Consider the following 18,220-nt stretch of genomic DNA (forward strand, 5'->3'; position numbering starts at 1 on the left):
TAGATGCTGAAATAAGATACAAATAGGTCTGAAATGTTATTAAAATACTTTTCAGTTAACTATCCTCTCCTGCGCTAGATCCTCTAAAATGTATGTTTCTGATATTGACAGTCTTATTTTTTCCCCATGTTACATAGTGTAGTTGAGCAATGTAATTTTTTTTTTCAGTAGCTTCCTCTTTCCCCTATAGAGACATCTAGGAAATCACTTAACCATCTCATTGGCTAGGTTTTCTCATTGTAAGATAATGAGTTTGAGAATTACCATGTAATTTTATTTTAGGAGGCTCTGAATACTCACGTGGTATTCTGGGATCTTCCAAGGAGATAGAATACCAGAAGAAAAAAACTACCTTCATTTTATATAAGATAGTAGCTATCAAATAAATGTTAGTTTCACCTTTTTGTTCTTCCTGCCTACATGCACGTGACCTGATTATCCACAGGTGAGTCACTTTTTTAACTGTGGTGGCTCTTGAGGCCCAGATGTTCATGGGCAGTCCTACTTCCAAAGATTCTGTCTGTTTTTTAGAGTGTGCTTCTCAGTTTGGAGTTAGTGTCCATACTGTGTGTACTTACTGTACTCTGGACTCTCTCATCCTTGGATGGCCTTTTATCTTAATTCCTTATTCAGAGAGTAGTGTCTTAATCCTTTCAGTAGCTCTGATAGCTGGCATAGAGAAGGTCTTAAACATATGGGCATTTTTTTCAGGGGTAATCCTGAAATATACAGTTAGTCTTACCTTAGTTAATTCTGTGAATTTAACTCTAAGAACTTGGTCGCTTTATTTGGAAAAGTGTGGTTTCATTGGTTTAAGAGTGGACTATGACAAATTGCTAGGTCCTAATTCTTGCTCTACCTTTGACATCAGGATAAACTTAGACATATTATATAACCTCATTATGCCTCAGTTTCCTTCTTTGATAAAATGGGGACAATAATACTAATGTTTATCTCTTAGGGTTCTTAAAAGGATTAAAGAAAACTATATATGGAAAACACTTAGAATAGTTTTTGGCATACAATTACCTTTTCAAGAGTATTAGTTTGAGAATGATAATAATATTATTAGTAGAGTTATTTAGACTTACTGTGTCCTAATCAGTAAAATAAATGGGGGTTACACTAAGAGATTATTTCTAAGATTCCTTATGCCCTTACCATTTTATAGTTCTATGACTTTAGATATGCTCTTTGATGGTTGTAAGTGTTCATTACTTTAAGAAAGTCATCAGAAGGGAATGATAAGCCATTTTTCTAATAATGTGATTTACTTCAGAGTTCTATTAACTAGAATACACACTGATATAATGTTTACCATCCATTTTCCTTATTGAGACTCTGAAGCCGGTAGTAAAAACCTATAGTCACCAACCATCACAGCTGGTAGGGACGTGGGCTCCATCTTCTGTAGAGAGTCTGTGATAGTCTCAACTCAAGGTTTCTGGTGATATGTTACACACATCAAGATAAATTCTTTTAAAAGCTGCAATGTCATGGAAAACCCTTAGCATCAGCAACATCAAAGCCAATGATTTTCTAAGTGGCATTTCTCATCTTGCAATGCATTGCAAAATAATATTCTTAAGCTGTGAAGTATCGCACATATGTAGTACCAAAGTTATCTTAATATTTTGAGCATGCCAATTAGATTTCCCCACACACTGGATTATAATAGAAAAAAAAAATTAGCCATACAATGAAAAGAGAACTTTTTTGATAATAATGTTGTATCTTATTATAACTGAATTCCCTTTTATATTCTCATCAAGTGTTTCATATTTAGAGAGAGAACCATGTAGGGGTGTCCATAATATTATAGAAAGAGTACGCATTTTCTAAAATATGGTTTGACCAGAAATCTTTAAATCTGTTTCAAAGGGGGCTATTTCACTTACAAAAATTTAATGTCATTTTGAATACCAGTGTTGATCTTTCATCTTTTTACTGTGTCCGCGGAATAGGTTCCAGATTCCCTGCATAATTTGTAAACCATTTTATGTTCTAACAATTAGCAAAGTATTCACACTTCCCACAAGAAAAGGATGCTGAAGTCAGTCCCTATTCATATTCAAACTGATTGGAAAATAATAGTGAGATATGAATGAAAAGATAGTTTGATTTGTCTTTATAGGATATTGTGTGGGAGATGTACTTGTGTAGTTCATATTCCTTTCCCAATAATGAAAGTTAAGGATTTCTGTATCTGGAATTTGTATCTGTAGATACAGGTGTAGATTTGTATTTGACTTGGCTTTCCATAACGCCCATGTCCAGCTATTGTGTGACAGGAAAAATTTGAAAGTATGTCTTTCTGACAATCTCAGTTTGTTGGATTCTAGTTACTTTAAGTCTCATGGGATTTGGGTCCTTGGAAAGGATCAGAGACTGATGTGAGCCCTTTCACAGGTGTCTTAATAACTGTCTTTAGCCATTGCTGCTTCCACTATGACTGTTTCATGGGGGCACTCAATGGCAGCCCTATGGTCAGCTGCCCACCTTGCAGCTGTATTGTTTTCCCGCCTGCCCCATCGCTGCCCACCATGCATCATGCTTCCCTCCAGTGTGGAGCTGTGCTCCATTAGCCCCTCTGCTGCACCATGCTCACTGCAGACTCCTCTGCTCTGCGTCCCTCCTGGCATCAGCTGAGAAGATTCATTGGCTAGGTGATGAGTGGCTAATCCTGCCACTGGATAATTTCTTGTCGTTCTTCCTAAACCATTGCTCAGGCCTGAGAAAACCCCTTCTGCCCACTCCATTATGTCAGAATCCAGGAGCTCCCTGTTAATTGCTGCTGCAGCAACTCACAGGCCATCTGCCAGCTCTGGATTTGGACATGTAGCATATTCTAAACACTGGTCCTTGTGTTCTTTATTGTATCTGGGTTTCTCAGTGACATTCAGTCACTTCAAGGGTAAACTGATATCACATGAAAAAGTTAAAGGTGATGGATAAATACGTGGTCTTTGCTTCTAAAAATAAAAGGTTTGGGTTTGGAGGAGGAAATTTATAAAATAGTTTTCATAATTTTCCTTCAGGACCTAGATTCCATGATCAGCAACTTTTTTGAGTCCATTTCCCTCAGAATTTGATTCTATTCAAAATTCTTAGTAGTTAAGATAGCTTAATGGTTAACTTGACAAGTTTAGGATATAGATGACCTGGATCTGAATTCAGGTTTTGTCACTTGCCAGTAATGTGACCTTCCACAAGATATTTATTCTGTCTGTGTTCATTCTCCCCACTTAAAAATGAAGATAATATTGATACTGATCTTTAAAAGTTATAAAAATTAAAGAATGTTGCACATAGAGCAATTAAAAGTTTCTGATGCAGATAAGTTCAATGAATGTTAGACTTTAATGTTATTATTTTGTTATTATTATTATTATTATTACCGATACCTTTCCAAAAGGAGTTAATATTTAATAAGGAAGCATAATTTCTTCAATATGCTGTCTTATTTCAACTCTAAGCTGAATTTTTATTTGGAATTGTTTAAATGGTGTTTAAGGGTCATCTTTTTACATAACCGAGAAAACGATAAAAGTATGTTCAAATTGTTTTCTTTTCTCCTCCGTATAGTTTTTTATTTGTCATGATTACTAAGTACATATAGACTCAAAAGTGGATTTCTTCTGTTATGGAGTAGGAGCCTGGGTTTGTTCAAACTAAGTTGAAAAATGAAATTGGGAACTAACTAGTGCTATGAATGTGAAAAATTCTAAGAAAAAGGGGCTTTCTTTTTTACCCAACTTCTCTAGAAAACAGACCAATCAACAACATCAAATTTGACCCCTGCTTTTACCCCTCCTTGTCCGAGAAGAATGTGAGCATAAAGTAAGAGACTCCTTTTTTAAAAAATCGTTTTAATGTTTGTTCATGAGGCAAAATTGAGTGCTCTGAATTTTCTGAGACCTTTCTCATTCTTTTGTAAATAACCTTAGGTATGTTTGAATGGTCTTCGTGCAAGGATATTCCATTATAACACCTAGTCTATTGTTATCTGTGTTCTCTTCCTCTTTCCTTGCACCTTTCTTCCTTCTCTTACTTTTCAGTAAATGCCTTCTAAGCCAGAGTATAAGAATACTTGTTAATAGTAAGTAAACACCGCGGTGGGATTTCAGACACTGAGGGACTGACCTAGAAGCAGCAATAGAGGGCGCTCGGCCCCTCATTTCATAACAATGGAGCCTGCACCAAACATCTTTCATTTGAGGAGCTAAAAATGAATTGCACATATTAATTAAGTCTTGCCGAGACCTTGTTCAGTGATCCAGTGCTAAGTGTCTAAAATAAGTGGATCTTATTTTAATCTTGGGGAAACTGGGTATAAGAGGGAATTTCCTAAGACTTCATAGAAGAGTCAGAATTTCAGTAATAACCCAGTAATCCTTTAGCTTTCCCTACTGTGACCAATATCCCAGATATTTCTTCATTTAGGAAGAACCAAAGAGAAAACTCAGGAGTTTTAATTTCCTCAGAGTAGTTCCTTTATGCAAGGTATATGAGATGTATGCTTTAAATAAATCACATACCCATAACACCACATGGCCTATTTTAAAATTAATCCTTTTCGTAAGATATTTAATCTAGTGGCTCTTTGCTTTTAACCAACAAAGACTCCTAAAAAAGGAAAATGAAAAATAAATACCATTCCTGAAATCCGTGCAGGCAAATCATATTTTGTGTGATCTTGTTTGCTCATATTATGTGGTGATTAGAGCAGGGCTTCAATCAGTGGAAGGATTCCCCAAGGCAAGGTCTTGTCCCACCAGTGCACATGGCGTGCCCCGTCTGACACCAGGGCGACTTGAGAATTGAGCCCAGGGAAACTGCAGTGTGGTGCAGCAGATGAGCACTGGTGGTTGCCATGGAGATCGCTAATACTGCTGAAACTCAAAGAAAGGGCACTTGCCTCAGCACAGAAGCCTGCCTGAAAATGAATGAGAAACAAGTGGAATTTAGAATAGCCTCTCAGCTAGTTGTCCCACGTGGAGTTTTAATTTTCTTTTCTTTCCTCTTCCTCTTCCTTCTTCAAAGAATAGATTGAAAACAAAGCTGTGTTATAAAGCGTACTCAGGCCTCTCTGACCTCATCTCAGCCTGACAACCTTGGAATGGATGTATATTCATGATGATGCATGACTAATAGGATTGGGGATGGGAGCCCGGGCCAGGCGTGTGCCGGCCCTTCTGGTGCCTGTGCCTCCTGTCACTGGGGTTTAGTAGGCACCTTGGGATTTGTTGGTAGCATATGCGCTGCTGTTAATGATTGAAAAATTACCACAACAATTAGTCACGGATCGCTAAAGGCAGGGCCCTCAAATGTGATGGACAATGTGATTAAATCCATGTATGTGACAATTAACTCTCCTGCAGGTTTATCCACTAAGGAATGTGCCCTAGGGGTGAGAGCAAAGGGGAATGAGGAGGAGGAAGAAAGGGAAAACAAAAAGGAGCAGGAGAGAATAACACTGAAGAATGAATCTGATACAGCTGGCACTATTGGTCTTAATCTGATCCTGAATTAATCACAGTTAGATTAATTCTGGTTTTATTGCCCCTTCCCACTGCCCATTTATTTATATCTCCCTTAATTTTATGGAGGCATGACTGATTAAATTCTGCCCATTACATGTTTTGAAAAATTTAAAATCAGGTTTCTCAATTTAATGCAATGTTCTGGTTGGTCCAAGGTGCAATTATCTTGTAAAAGCTAAGCAGGCACCAGACATAGCATGTCATGAATCCCCTTATGTATCACAGCTGAGTAACCCAGAATAAATATTTGTTTGCTCAATACTCTGCCTAAGCAAAAAAGAAGCCTTGTGATGTCAATTTGCTTCTTTATTTGAGTGGAAGAAATGAGAATAACACACACAACTTTGTTAAGTAGGAGGAGCAAAAATACAGTATATGTCACATACAAAATTTTGTGCGCAAGGAAAAGCAGTGTTAATATTTGGATGAACTGTCTGCAAATATATGTTTATAGCATAAAAGAGTAATGCTTGTAGTCCACAGATATGTTTATATGTGGGATTATGTTTAACAAGTATGTACTGTTCTTATTTTGTTTTTGTATTAGATGTTATTTTTGGAGTTATTCATATTTATGTACAAAACTGCATTTAAATAATGCCGAAGAGGTAGTATCACGAACCAGCATAAGCAAAGCTTTGTGCTTTCTATTTCATATACCTTGCATGTATGTGTGAGTTGTGTGAGTTAAGAATTCCCCACTCCTAATTCATGAGAGGGCACCTAAACCTTTAGAAAACACCGAATTATATATACATAGGTGGTTTTTCTTCTCTCAGTGTTCCTTAGGATTATTCTGTTGTTCTTGTTTGTAGTGGTTTTGGTAAAAGGCTCAATTTTTTAAATTTGCAGACTAAAGTAGATTATCTTTGTTACTTGCATTTTAACCCAATCTACCCAATCTACTAGGGTACATAGAGGATCTGTTTGTGATGTGGGCATCAGTGTCTTTAACACAGTAGCAAGTGAAAATAATCAGCATAAGCAAATATCTTACAGCTTGGATGGCACAGCGCAGATGTTGCCCTGTTAGACACCCCTAGAAACTTGCATTCCTAACTGCTGATATCACCACTTTTTAGAGCACCAAACAAGAAACCAATTGTAGCTGTGGATGTTTTGAGAATCTCAGGATCCCCCTGTTGCCAAATTTATGCTTACTGTGTCATCCTCCCAATAACCAAACCTTCAGTTCTTCCAGGAATTAATATGAAGTTATGAAAACATTTCATTCATGAAATATCTTTCATACCAAACTAAAGTAACTGCATGCTTCTTTTATTTTATTTTTTCAATTACAATTTATATTCAGTATTATTTTGGATTAATATCAGGTGTACATCATAGTGGTTAGACAGTCGTATACTTTACAAAGTGTTCCCCCCCGTATTTCCAGTACGCACCTGGAGCATACTTCTTGAGCCACCATATACAAAAATCAACTCAGAATGGATTACAGACTTAACTGTAAGATCCAAAACCGTAAAACTATTAGAAGAAAACAAAGGGGAAATGCTCCTCGACATTGGCGTTGTCATTGCTTTTTTTCCCCTCTTTTGGATGTGAAAAGCAAAGGCAACAAAAGGAAAAATAGACAAGTGGGGCTACATCAAAATAAACAGCTTCTGCACATCAAAGGAAACAGTCAATAAAATGAAAAGGCAATATAGGGAATGGGAGAAAATATTTGCAAATCACATACTTGAAAAAGGGTTAATGTCCAAAATATATAAGAAACTCATATAATTCAATGGCAAGAAAGACAAACAACCCAATTTTTAACATGGGCAAGGACCTGTATAGATATTTCTTAAAAGAAGACCTACAATGGCCATCAGGTATATGCTCAACATCACTTATCATCAGGGAAATGCAAATAAAAATCACAATTGTATCTGTCAGAAAGGGTTTTTATTAAAGAAAAAAAAGTATTGGCAAGGATGCAGAGAAAAGGAAACCCTTGTATGCGTACATGATTGGTAGGAATAGAAATTGGTTCAGCCACAATGGAAAACAGTATGGTGGTTCTTCAAACAACTAAAAACAATACTACCTTATGACCTAGCTAATCTTACGTCTGGGTATATATGTGAAGTATCTCAGAGAGATTTTCTGTACTCCTGTGTTCATTGTAGCAGTATTCACAATAGCTCATATATGGAAGTAAACTAAATGTCCCCCAGCAAATGAATTGCTAAAAGAAAATGTGGTGTGTATATATACAATGGAATGATATTCAGCCTTAATAAGAAATAAATCCTGACATTTGAAACAACATGAATGAACCTTGAGGACATGTTAAGTAAAATAAGCCAGACATGGAAAGACAAATACTTCCCATTTTCACGTATACATAGAATTTAAAATAGTGAAACTCATAAAAGCAGAGACTAGAATGATAGTTGCCAGGGGCTGAGGGGAGGGGAAAGTGGGAAGATGATGGTCAAAGGGTGCAAAGTTTCAGTTATAAGATGAATAAGTTTAAGGAATCTAATGCACAGCATGATGACTATAGTTAGAATATTGAAATTTGCTAAGAACGTAAATCTTAAGTCTTCTCAGTACATGCACACAAAAAGAAATAGTAACTATGTGAGATTATGGATGTTAATTAGCTTAATTGTGATCATTTTACAATGTATATGTGCATCAAACATCATGTTGTACATCTTAAATATATACAATTTTTATTTGTCAGTTATACCACATTAAAGAAAAGGGAAAGGGAAAAAATAATAAAAAGAAAAAACATGAAAAAAATGTGTGTGGAATATAATGCAAGAACATAGATCATTGTGGCAGCAACAGAGGCTTCAGATAATTTCATTAGCCTGTTCTGTGTGAGCAGATTCTATTTAACCTGTCCACTGGTAGCTTTTTCCTATTGTAAATAAAATTCAAGGATGTTAGAGATGGAAATAATTTTCTAGATGATAATATATCTTTCACTTGAATGGTACTTTTACAAATTATTTTCTTACTTTCTGATCCCAGCCTATTTGGGGAATAGGCAGGGAATATTACTTCCATTTTAAGAAACAGGTAGCTTAGGGATAGAGTAGATAAGTGTTCTGATACTTAATAACTGAAGCATGAATAGAACTTGAGCCTTCTGCTTCCTAGTCCCTGGCTGGACCACTTATCTCTTAATCCCAGCCTGTGCTACCAATGCCAAGTAGAATAAATACCCAGAAGCCTAGGAAAGATGCAAATGTTCGGACCCTCTCACGTTGACTGAGGACTCCCAACTTGCAAGTGGCAAATAACAACTGTCAGCACTAAAATGGTTGGTTTTGGTGGTAAGTATGCAGTATTAGTTCATCTGGGATAGCTTTCCCACCTAATCCCCTAAATTGGTGCTGCTTTGGGCTGTCTCATGACCTGTTCTGAGTGACTATGAATGGCCACTGGTTGAACATGTATTGTCGGTGGCTGTGTGGCTGTGCTTCTCAGGATTGCTGTGTTCTCAGCCATGGGGAGGGTGCTCAGGACCATGGGTGAGTCAATGCTCATTGCACATGCAAATATTTTTTAGAAGTTTCTGGTCTTCACTATAAAATATACAAATTATTGGTATCATTGGATATTCATGTTTATTTTAATATTTTCAAGTACTTAAAATTATTTGTCATATAGTAAATTACTGGCTTTTGGAGATCTATCATACTTAACCTGTAAATCTGCATATCCTGGACTTATCGGGACAAGCCTTGTATCCACACTAAAGAAGTCTGTGCTTCTGGGATATGTTTACTTCTCTGAATGCAAATCTTTTCACTTGTGATCCATTTGTCAGAAGTCCTCATTGGGACAACTGTACTTAGTTTGTTGCGTACAAATTTTGTTGGTGTTTTCTGCTCTTTTTTGTTGGCTTAGTTATATTTTACTCATCCTATTCAAAATCCACTATCTTCTGTTCCAGTAGATACCAGAATGAGAGAGGCAACATGACATGGAATATGTTTTAGGAGTCTGAACCAGGGATTAAGTTCTATTTTCCTTCTAGTATCATGTGTATTACCACTGGGCACTCTCTTCTTGAAAACCTGTGAACAGGAAGGTCTCTAGATACTCATCTAGTTTTGTCTTCCAGAAGGATAAAACCATTTCTAATATGTAGTTGTTTATCTTTTAAATTTTGTTCACCTTTCTGATTCCCAACTTTTACTTTTGCATAATGTATTTATAAATATTTATTTATATATATATATATATGATAAGGCAGCCTTTTACAACAAATGCTATGATAGCTCAAATCTCTGCATAATAAAACAATTGCCAAAGCCCTGTGCAATGACCTAGGTGATATAGTATATATAAAATCCCAAGATATTTTTTAAAAAACATTTTGGTTAGAACTAACAATATTGACTTCCTAATAGCTTAATTTCAAAGGCTAACTGACAACTTTAAAGCAGTTAAGTCAAACCCTACACAGCCACACCTGAGTATACCAGTCTAAGGTCAAGACATCAGCTAGCCATCTCTATGCACCCTGTTCTAGTACAGCCCTGAGGAACAGGAGAAGGGAAGGACAATTAGAAGAATTAGTAACTAGTAGCTTGTTCTCTCAAATCTGTGCGTATGGCTCTTCCACCTCCCCATAACAGTAAGCAAACATATACCAACCCAAGACACACAGGCACACAGAGACACAGGCTCATGACCTGCACATGCCACACACATGCACACACATGTACCTTAGACCTTAGCTCCTAGACCTAAAAGGACTAGGCTGAATAAGGGCAAATAATGGTTTGTGTAAAATCAAAGAGGGCCTGTAGCTGGGAGATTCCTAGGGCAGCTAGCTCCCTCTAGCTATAGATAAGGTGATTAAAATTCTGGAAGATAAATGACATGACCAGGGACACAGAGTATCTACTGACAGCTCTAGGGGCATATCTTCTGAGACCCAGTTTAGTGCTTCTTCTAGTATAGCATCTCAAGCACATGGTGAAAAAGGCATTGCCAAAGGCTTGTATTTTATGCTTTTACTGTTTGAGGCAGATTTTTTACAGTTTATTTCAGGTTTTACATATAATCCATTCCCTTTCTGATAATGAAATGTTAGATTTTTAATCCAGCTGTACATAAATCTCTTGTAAATGGAGTATATAAACCATTAGATTAACATTCTCTGATGTAGACAGGATGAAGTTCTGGGTAAAAAGTTTATGGTCAGTAACTACTTCCTTGGGACTGGGGTGCCTGGATGGCTATAACTGTGTTGTCAGGGCCTTACCGCTGCCAAGACTTGGCTGAAAACTCCTCCCTCCCTCCTCTCCTTTCTCCCTTTCCATTGAGTTTAGTACCTAAATGTATCTAACAACTGATAGAGACCTCGTAATACATTGTATATCTGGATATCCATGAGGCATTTGATAAAATATCCCCAGAGGTCCTTGTAAGTACCATGGAGAAATGTGGACTGGGTAGAATAATGCATTTACTTAGATTTGTATTTACTTGGACAGATCTTTCCTGAACGTGGATTATCGGTTTGATGTTAACCTGCAGGAATATTTATAGAGGAGCTGTGCAGAGCTCTGCCTTCAGACTTGTCTTGTTCACAGTTTTTATCAATGACTTTCATGAAGACATGTTTATCAGATTGGCAGCTGACATAAGCCTGGGAGGGACAGTTAATGTGATTAGTGTCTTGATCTTGAGTCAAGAAAACCTTGATAATCTGAAATGGTGTGCCATAAATAACAGGATGAAAAATAGTAAAGATAAATACAAAATCTTTAGGTTTAAAAATTAATTGTACAACTTCAGGGTAGGGAGAAGTGGAGGATGTACTTTGTCACAAATTCAATATAAGTTAACTTATGATAACACAGTTGAAAAATATAGATGATATTATAAAAGCACAGTGTGCAGTTCAAGGGAAGTATTAAGTTGAGCAGACCACATCTGGATCACTGTATCAAATAATCCCTCCCTCACATGGGGTACCCTAGGCTTGAAAGATTATTAAATAATATGTCTAGTAGAAGGAGTTCAGTGAAAATATTTAATTGCAAGGTGAGATATATAACTTTTGATACAGAGAACTGACTATTTCAAAACACATCTTGGGAAATTGTTAAAAATCTAGAGAAAGCCCTGACCTTTGCTATCTCCTTCCTGGCTCTCTGACACCCCATCACTACTCTGAAAGGAAGACATTTGTTATCACTATTAAAACAAAGCTACCAAAACAAAGGTGTCTTCACCCTGGTTGGTGTGGCTCAGTTGGTTGGAACTTCATCCAGTGTACTGAAAAGATGTGGATTCAATTTCTAGTTAGGGCACAAAGCCAGGTTCCAGGTTCAGTCCTCAGTTTGGGCATGTATAAGAGAGCAGCCAATTAATGTTTCTCTCTCTCAAAGCATGAAAAAAATGTCCTCAGGTGAGGATGAAATATATATATCTCTTTCCCAAAGGTGTCTTCTTTATTTCTTTATTGCTATCCCACTCTCCAGGTTTTACTGTATTGTGAATTTAAAGTGTTTTAATGGTACTCTCTTTATTGGTAAAGTAGGCTTCTGCAAGCCCTATGGAGGACTTGAAAAATGAAAACAACATTGTGTGTACATACACGTGCTAGTCTAATGGTTGAATTCATTTTGCAAAATTAAAAATGAAAGCATTCTTTTAAAATTCTCTTTTGCAGTTAGCCTGCAGCATAGTATTTACTGACAGCAGGAAAAGGCAGTCAGTCTTTTATGCATGTCTTACACTTACCTCCTTTTCAATTCCCTTCCCTTCACTCTGGAAAGAAAAATATTCTGGCATGAGTGTCTTTTCATCGTCTCTGTTTAGAACGGGTACCACCTGCCTCCAAAGCCCAGGGGAGCGCTACATGTGTTCCTGCCCAGGCACGCCACATGGTTACGTGGACGCTGTGCCAGGATTACTTGCTAATAGGCTGGGGAGAAGGGGAGAGTCCAAACGGGGGAGGGGAAGTGCTGAAGCATCACAGAGCCCTTAGCCACGGTCACCTGTTTATTAGCTAGTTAAGGCTGCCTGTGGTGTTATGAAGGGAGAATAAAAGACATGGAGCATTTTACAATCTGTCAGGTGGATGCAGAGTAGGAGTTGTAACTACTACTACAGTTTCTCTTCCTTCTCTTCTTTGAGTCCCCTGAGTTCATTGTCCTTAGGCTTGGGGAGTGGGGAAGCTGACTAACCATTTGTCATCTGTAGCCCAGTATCTATACCCAGTAAGTTGACTCTTCAAAAGAAAATAAAACTATGGCATAATTTCCTACCATCAGTTCCATTGTTTTTCAGAATCACAGCCCTATTTATTGCCTGCTTTAGCCACTCACAGCTTTACAAGAAGTTCCTTTTAAATTTCTTGTGGGTTATGCAATCATTGTTCCCTAGGAATTCAGAGTGCGGAGTGTTCATGTTAGTACATATTCTGGCAGGGATGCCTGGGCTGGGCTGGAAAGGCAGGCTCTGCTGAAAACACAATGCTGCCCATAAATACACCCTCCCTGTCTGCTTCATTGTGCCCATTTCCCACTTGGAGCTGTGGCCCTCAGCCTGGCTTCTTGCTTCTCTGTTCCAAGTGTAAGAAGTGTAAGTATGCATGGATATCCCTGGAAGACTATCCTTGTAAATTCCTTCTTGGCATCAATGAGTTCAGCAAAGGCTTTTTTTCAGTGAGGATCTTTCCATAATGAGGACTGAGCCTCATGAAATGGAGCGGGAGGGACGCCAAGGAAACTCGGACTGTCTTCCTTAGAATTCTCAATTTTTTGAGGACCTGCGCGCAGCCTCTCTTGGGGGACCCTTGAGCCACCGCCGCCACCGCAGCCGCAGCCATGCTCTCTGTCCGCCGTCTGCTCGCCACCCTCCCAGGCCCGCAGCAGCTGCAGCAGTCGCCTTGTTCAGCTGTCAAGGGGCTCAGCATGGCGGACAAGGAGAACACGCCGCCGGCCCTCAGTGGCACCCGCGTGCTGGCCAGCAAGGCCGCCCGCAGGATCTTCCAGGAGCCGGGCGAGCCGAAAGCGAAGGTACCAGCCCTCAGCGTGCAGGACGAACCGCTGCTGAGAGAGAACCCCCGCCGCTTTGTCATCTTCCCCATCGAGTACCACGACATCTGGCAGATGTACAAGAAGGCCGAGGCTTCCTTCTGGACAGCGGAGGAGGTGGACCTTTCCAAGGACCTGCTGCACTGGGAGACCCTGAAGGACGACGAGAGGCACTTCATTTCGCACGTCCTGGCGTTCTTTGCAGCCAGTGATGGCATCGTGAATGAAAACTTGGTGGAGCGGTTCAGCCAGGAAGTTCAGATCACAGAAGCCCACTGCTTCTATGGCTTCCAGATCGCCATGGAAAACATACATTCTGAGATGTACAGCCTCCTCATCGACACTTACATCAAAGACCCCAAAGAGAGGGAGTTCCTCTTCAATGCCATCGTGAAGATGCCTTGTGTCAAGAAGAAGGCAGACTGGGCCTTGCGTTGGATTGGGGACAAAGAGGCCACCTATGGAGAGCGCGTGGTGGCGTTTGCTGAGGTGGAAGGAATCTTCTTCTCTGGGTCTTTCACATCGATATTCTGGCTCAAGAAGCGAGGGCTGATGCCCGGCCTCACATTCTCCAGCGAGCTTATTAGCAGAGATGAGGGCTTGCACTGTGACTTTGCGTGCCTGATGTTCAAACACCTGGCACACAAACCTTCGGAGCAGAAAGTAAAGGAAATCATCATCAATGCATTTAAGATAGAACAGGAGTTCCTCACGGAGGCCTTGCCAGTGAAGCTCATTGGGATGAATTGTACTTTGATGAAACAGTACATTGAATTTGTGGCTGACAGGCTCCTGCTGGAGCTGGGTTTTAGCAAGGCTTTCCGAGTGGAAAACCCATTTGACTTCATGGAGAACATCTCACTAGAAGGGAAGACCAACTTCTTTGAGAAGAAAGTAGGCGAGAATCAGAGGATGGGGGTGATGTCCAGCTCCACAGAGAACTCTTTCATGCTGGATGCCAACTTCTAAATGAACTGAAGGTCTGCTCTTTGCTGATTTTTTTTTCCTTCTGAAAAGAAAAATTAGCTGCTTGAAGTGTTTCAGCCCGCGACACCACAAATTGTCCCTAATGTTTGTAAATGACCTCTTTATACCTGTGTAGCTACCACGATGTTCGTCCTCCTTGTTAACGGTGCTATGGTGTCACCTGGGAAGAAAGCATAGCCGAAAGCTGCTTGGATTGTTAGGAAAGACCCTGTCCCAGTTTGGTTCTTCCGAGCAGGCGGGCGGCGGCCCAGGCCGGTGTGCCTGGGCAGGGTTAAGCATTCAGATACTACCACAAGGCCATGGGAAAACACCAGCCTCACTCCTTCAGAGCACATTTTAAAGTTTATTTGTATATAAAACTGGTAGTTCATAGCTTGTATTGTTAACATAAACGCCCTACTGAATGAAGCTCGCTTGGGTAGTTTGTACACCAAGTGCAAAGTATTCAGTTAACTACTAGTGCGACCCAGCTCAGAATTTACCAAGTGACACAGATAAGTTAATTTGTGTGATCTAAGTGTGCCACTTCTATTTTTTATTTTTCCTTCATGAATTGAAGTGCCTTTCCATCCACTTTAAGTTCAGTCCCGTGCGTGCCTCAGTAGTTGTGGCCGCCACACTGGTGGGCTGTGTTTTGTATCTGGAGCCCACATTAGGTGTCATGGGATGGGACAGAGGGGAAGGCACTTCTGACTACAACCTTCAGGCACCGAAGTGTGGTCTGTGCTGCCCACTGGTGACCTGCGTGGGTGTCATTTTTCAGACTGCGTTTTCCCCAACTTCAGTTAGTGTGAAAGATCCTGGAAGATTCGTATTAGCTGGGATCTAGGATAGGATGGCAAACTGGTTTTCACATCATCTGAACGAAATGACCCAGCTAAGATCTTGCTCCTGTTAAGTGGTAAAACTGGGACTGAGATTGGCCCAAAAAAAAAAAAAATTCTCAATTTTTTAATTGGTAAAATGTGAATAATAACATTTATCTCATAGGACTGCCAACTTATTTTTTTGGAATCAGATGGGAAATAAATATCACATTTCAAAAATTCTAGGAGTAAAGGATCCCCCGCCCACACACATTTTTGTATATCTGAAGTCAGTATTTCTCTTAACAATCATTATCATCCTTCAATTATTTGACAATATTATTTCCTTTTCTAATGGTAAATAATAATAATGCAGCATCTTTCAAGCAGTCATGAAATATGGTTTAACTGACCAGGGCTGATGCTGGATTCAATTAAGTAACATGAGGACTGCAAAGCTCTTACGAATGCCTGTTTCTTTTTGTTGGGACTGGGCCCTTTATCTTGTGCTTTGTTAGTGGACAGCATAAACATGGATAGAGGTTTGGACTCTTTACTTCCTAAATGATATCTGGGTATGCTCATTTCTTCCTCCTCTTCCTTCCGTTCACTGGACATACAGGTATTGAGCACTGGTGCCCCTGGCAATGTGCTAGGAGCAGGATTTTTAGAGGTGAAGGATAGTTTTTGCCCTGAGAAAGTTCAGGGTCTAGTGGAGAGAGACAGACCAGTGAACACACACTTAGAAGTCATTGTGAGGAGCATTGCAAGGTCCTGGAAGAACACAGAGAAAAAGCCCCAGCTCATTTGGGGATGGGGAGAGCAGGAAAAGCTTCAAGAAAGAAACCACTCATGCTGAATCCTAAAGGATGATGAAGGGTCAACAAGAGAAGTTCACAGTTGGCTCTTTTAAGAAATTACAATAGGGGAAATAGTGCTTGTTCTCATTTGCAAAGAGGACTGCCTTAGGTCTCAGCCTCATAACCTCCATGCCCAGCTCTGGGTTTAGCCATAGATGGCATGGAAAGAATCATGCAAGCTCAGATTCACCTCTGCTGCCAGGCACCACCTGTCTACCTTCTAACCCGTAGGCTTCTCCAGAGCTATGGATACTCTGAAGGCCCCTGTCCAAGAGCTTCTTTTGAAGTATAGTCCTCAGCTAAGGGACTATGAATACTTTATAAAACACCTTTACTTTCACTTTTCTTCTTTTATCACTCCCTGCGTCCTCTCATCTTTCTGGGATCAACTTCCCCCAAACCTACCTGCAGCAAAGTCTTTGTCCAAACTCTGCTTTTAGAGCAACCCAAGTAAATTCACTACTGAAATGATTTTCACAGTAATTACTTAAAGCTTGTATTGAGGAGATTTAGAATATGCTGTAAAACTGGCTGATAAAGTGGGCCCAAGAGATGAAGAAGATGAGTAATTCAAGGAAGTCAGTTAGACAAAGACAGCCAAGAGCACATGCATTTCTAAGCCTTTCATGATTTATATGGTAATAAGCAATTTCAACACGTTTAATTCAAACCATCAAGGCCATAATAATCCAGGTGAGAAAGGAGATTAAGAAGTTTAAATTGCCAAGTAAAACTTTCAGGCAAACACCTTAGTAAATGAGCAAAGGGGAAGAACTTGTAGAAGAATGAGTGAGTTGAATGTATGATACTGAATTTCATTAGTAATGAATAGAAATAATTTGGTCATGGTTATATGTCATTGATGTGTTACCAATCAGAGGTCAGAAGAAAAATATCTCCTTCATTCATGTATTTGTACCTAGTAATTAAAATTGTGTGAGTATAAGGTTTTAGATTGCAGCACAGTCTAATAAAACTTCTGGTGATGACAGAAATGTTCTGTGTGCTGTCCATTATGGAAGCCACTAAACACCTGGGGCTGTTGAACTGGAGTTGCACATGAATGCAACTGAGAAACTAGATTTTTAATATTAGTTAGTTTTAATTAGCTTGAATTGAAATAGCCACATTGGTGACCTCATTGGACAGTGCAGTAAACATAGAGCATAAGAAGAGGATACAAAATACCTAAGGCTCAAATGTAACCTACAGGAAAATATGGGGATAGTCCCTGGACCCAGGGCAAAAAAAGTATAGCTTACCACACACTGTAGGTCCCAGAGGCTCCTCAGGTCCCAGGGATCCTCCAGAGGGTCTGAAGGCTGTCGGAGAGAAGGCCTATCCTAGCTGTCTGGAGGACACAGTGAGTTTCCAAAGGCTCTCAGTTGTTGCTGTGAGCATGGTATCTTTCTTAATGTGTGTACCCATTACCGGAGGGCAAGTAGAAGGGGGCAAAACTGCTCATACTTTTGAGGGGGCTTGGACTTCTGGAAGCTGTTTCCCTGATTTTTAGGACTGCCCTATCCGTCAGAGACTGCTCATGTTCCAGAAACTGGTAGCAGCCCTGGAGTAGCCCTGTCTCCACCTCTCCGTCTGCACCTACTTAACTCGGTGGAAGATTAGAGGCTGTTTCTTCCACAGGCACAGAAAACCCATGGCCTTAGTGCTTCTGCTTGAATCAAACTTACAGGGTGCTCATCCTTGAACTATTTGGTTCTTCTTCACTTTGTTTTTATTCAGCTTCTACTGAGATCTTATTTCATAGATTAATCAGTGGACTTGGCGTTGCCACTTCTTCTATGTAGTGCTGAGCCCCACTGTCTTTCACTATTCTCCTTTGTAAAATGGGCATCCTTGCTCATGAGGCTGTTTTAAATATAACATGAAATAATGAGTGTAAAAGCAGATTGTAACTGTTAAATGTTATTTTGGTGGCTAACTGTACTGTACTTGATTAGGATGTATCTTAGTCAGCATTTTTTGGTATGGTAGACTTA

The 18,220-nt window shown here is 39.5% G+C and overlaps 2 protein-coding genes across 6 annotated transcripts in view; both read left to right on the forward strand.

Annotated features, from left to right (window-relative positions):
• FARS2 (phenylalanyl-tRNA synthetase 2, mitochondrial) overlaps positions 1–18,220 on the forward strand; it is a 529,812-nt gene that overhangs the window by 216,506 nt on the left and 295,086 nt on the right. The gene's annotated exons all lie outside the window — the stretch shown is intronic.
• On the forward strand, positions 13,316–14,740 carry LOC129085518 (ribonucleoside-diphosphate reductase subunit M2-like). The gene has a single exon (XM_054591917.1). The coding sequence runs from the start codon at positions 13,361–13,363 to the stop codon at positions 14,537–14,539; it is 1,179 nt and encodes a 392-aa protein (XP_054447892.1). The 5' UTR covers positions 13,316–13,360; the 3' UTR covers positions 14,540–14,740.

This window comes from Pteronotus mesoamericanus, unplaced genomic scaffold (genome assembly GCF_021234165.1).
Source record: "Pteronotus mesoamericanus isolate MK-2021 breed Mesoamerican mustached bat unplaced genomic scaffold, CSHL_Meso_final scaffold_31, whole genome shotgun sequence".
Lineage (NCBI taxonomy): Eukaryota > Metazoa > Chordata > Mammalia > Chiroptera > Mormoopidae > Pteronotus > Pteronotus mesoamericanus.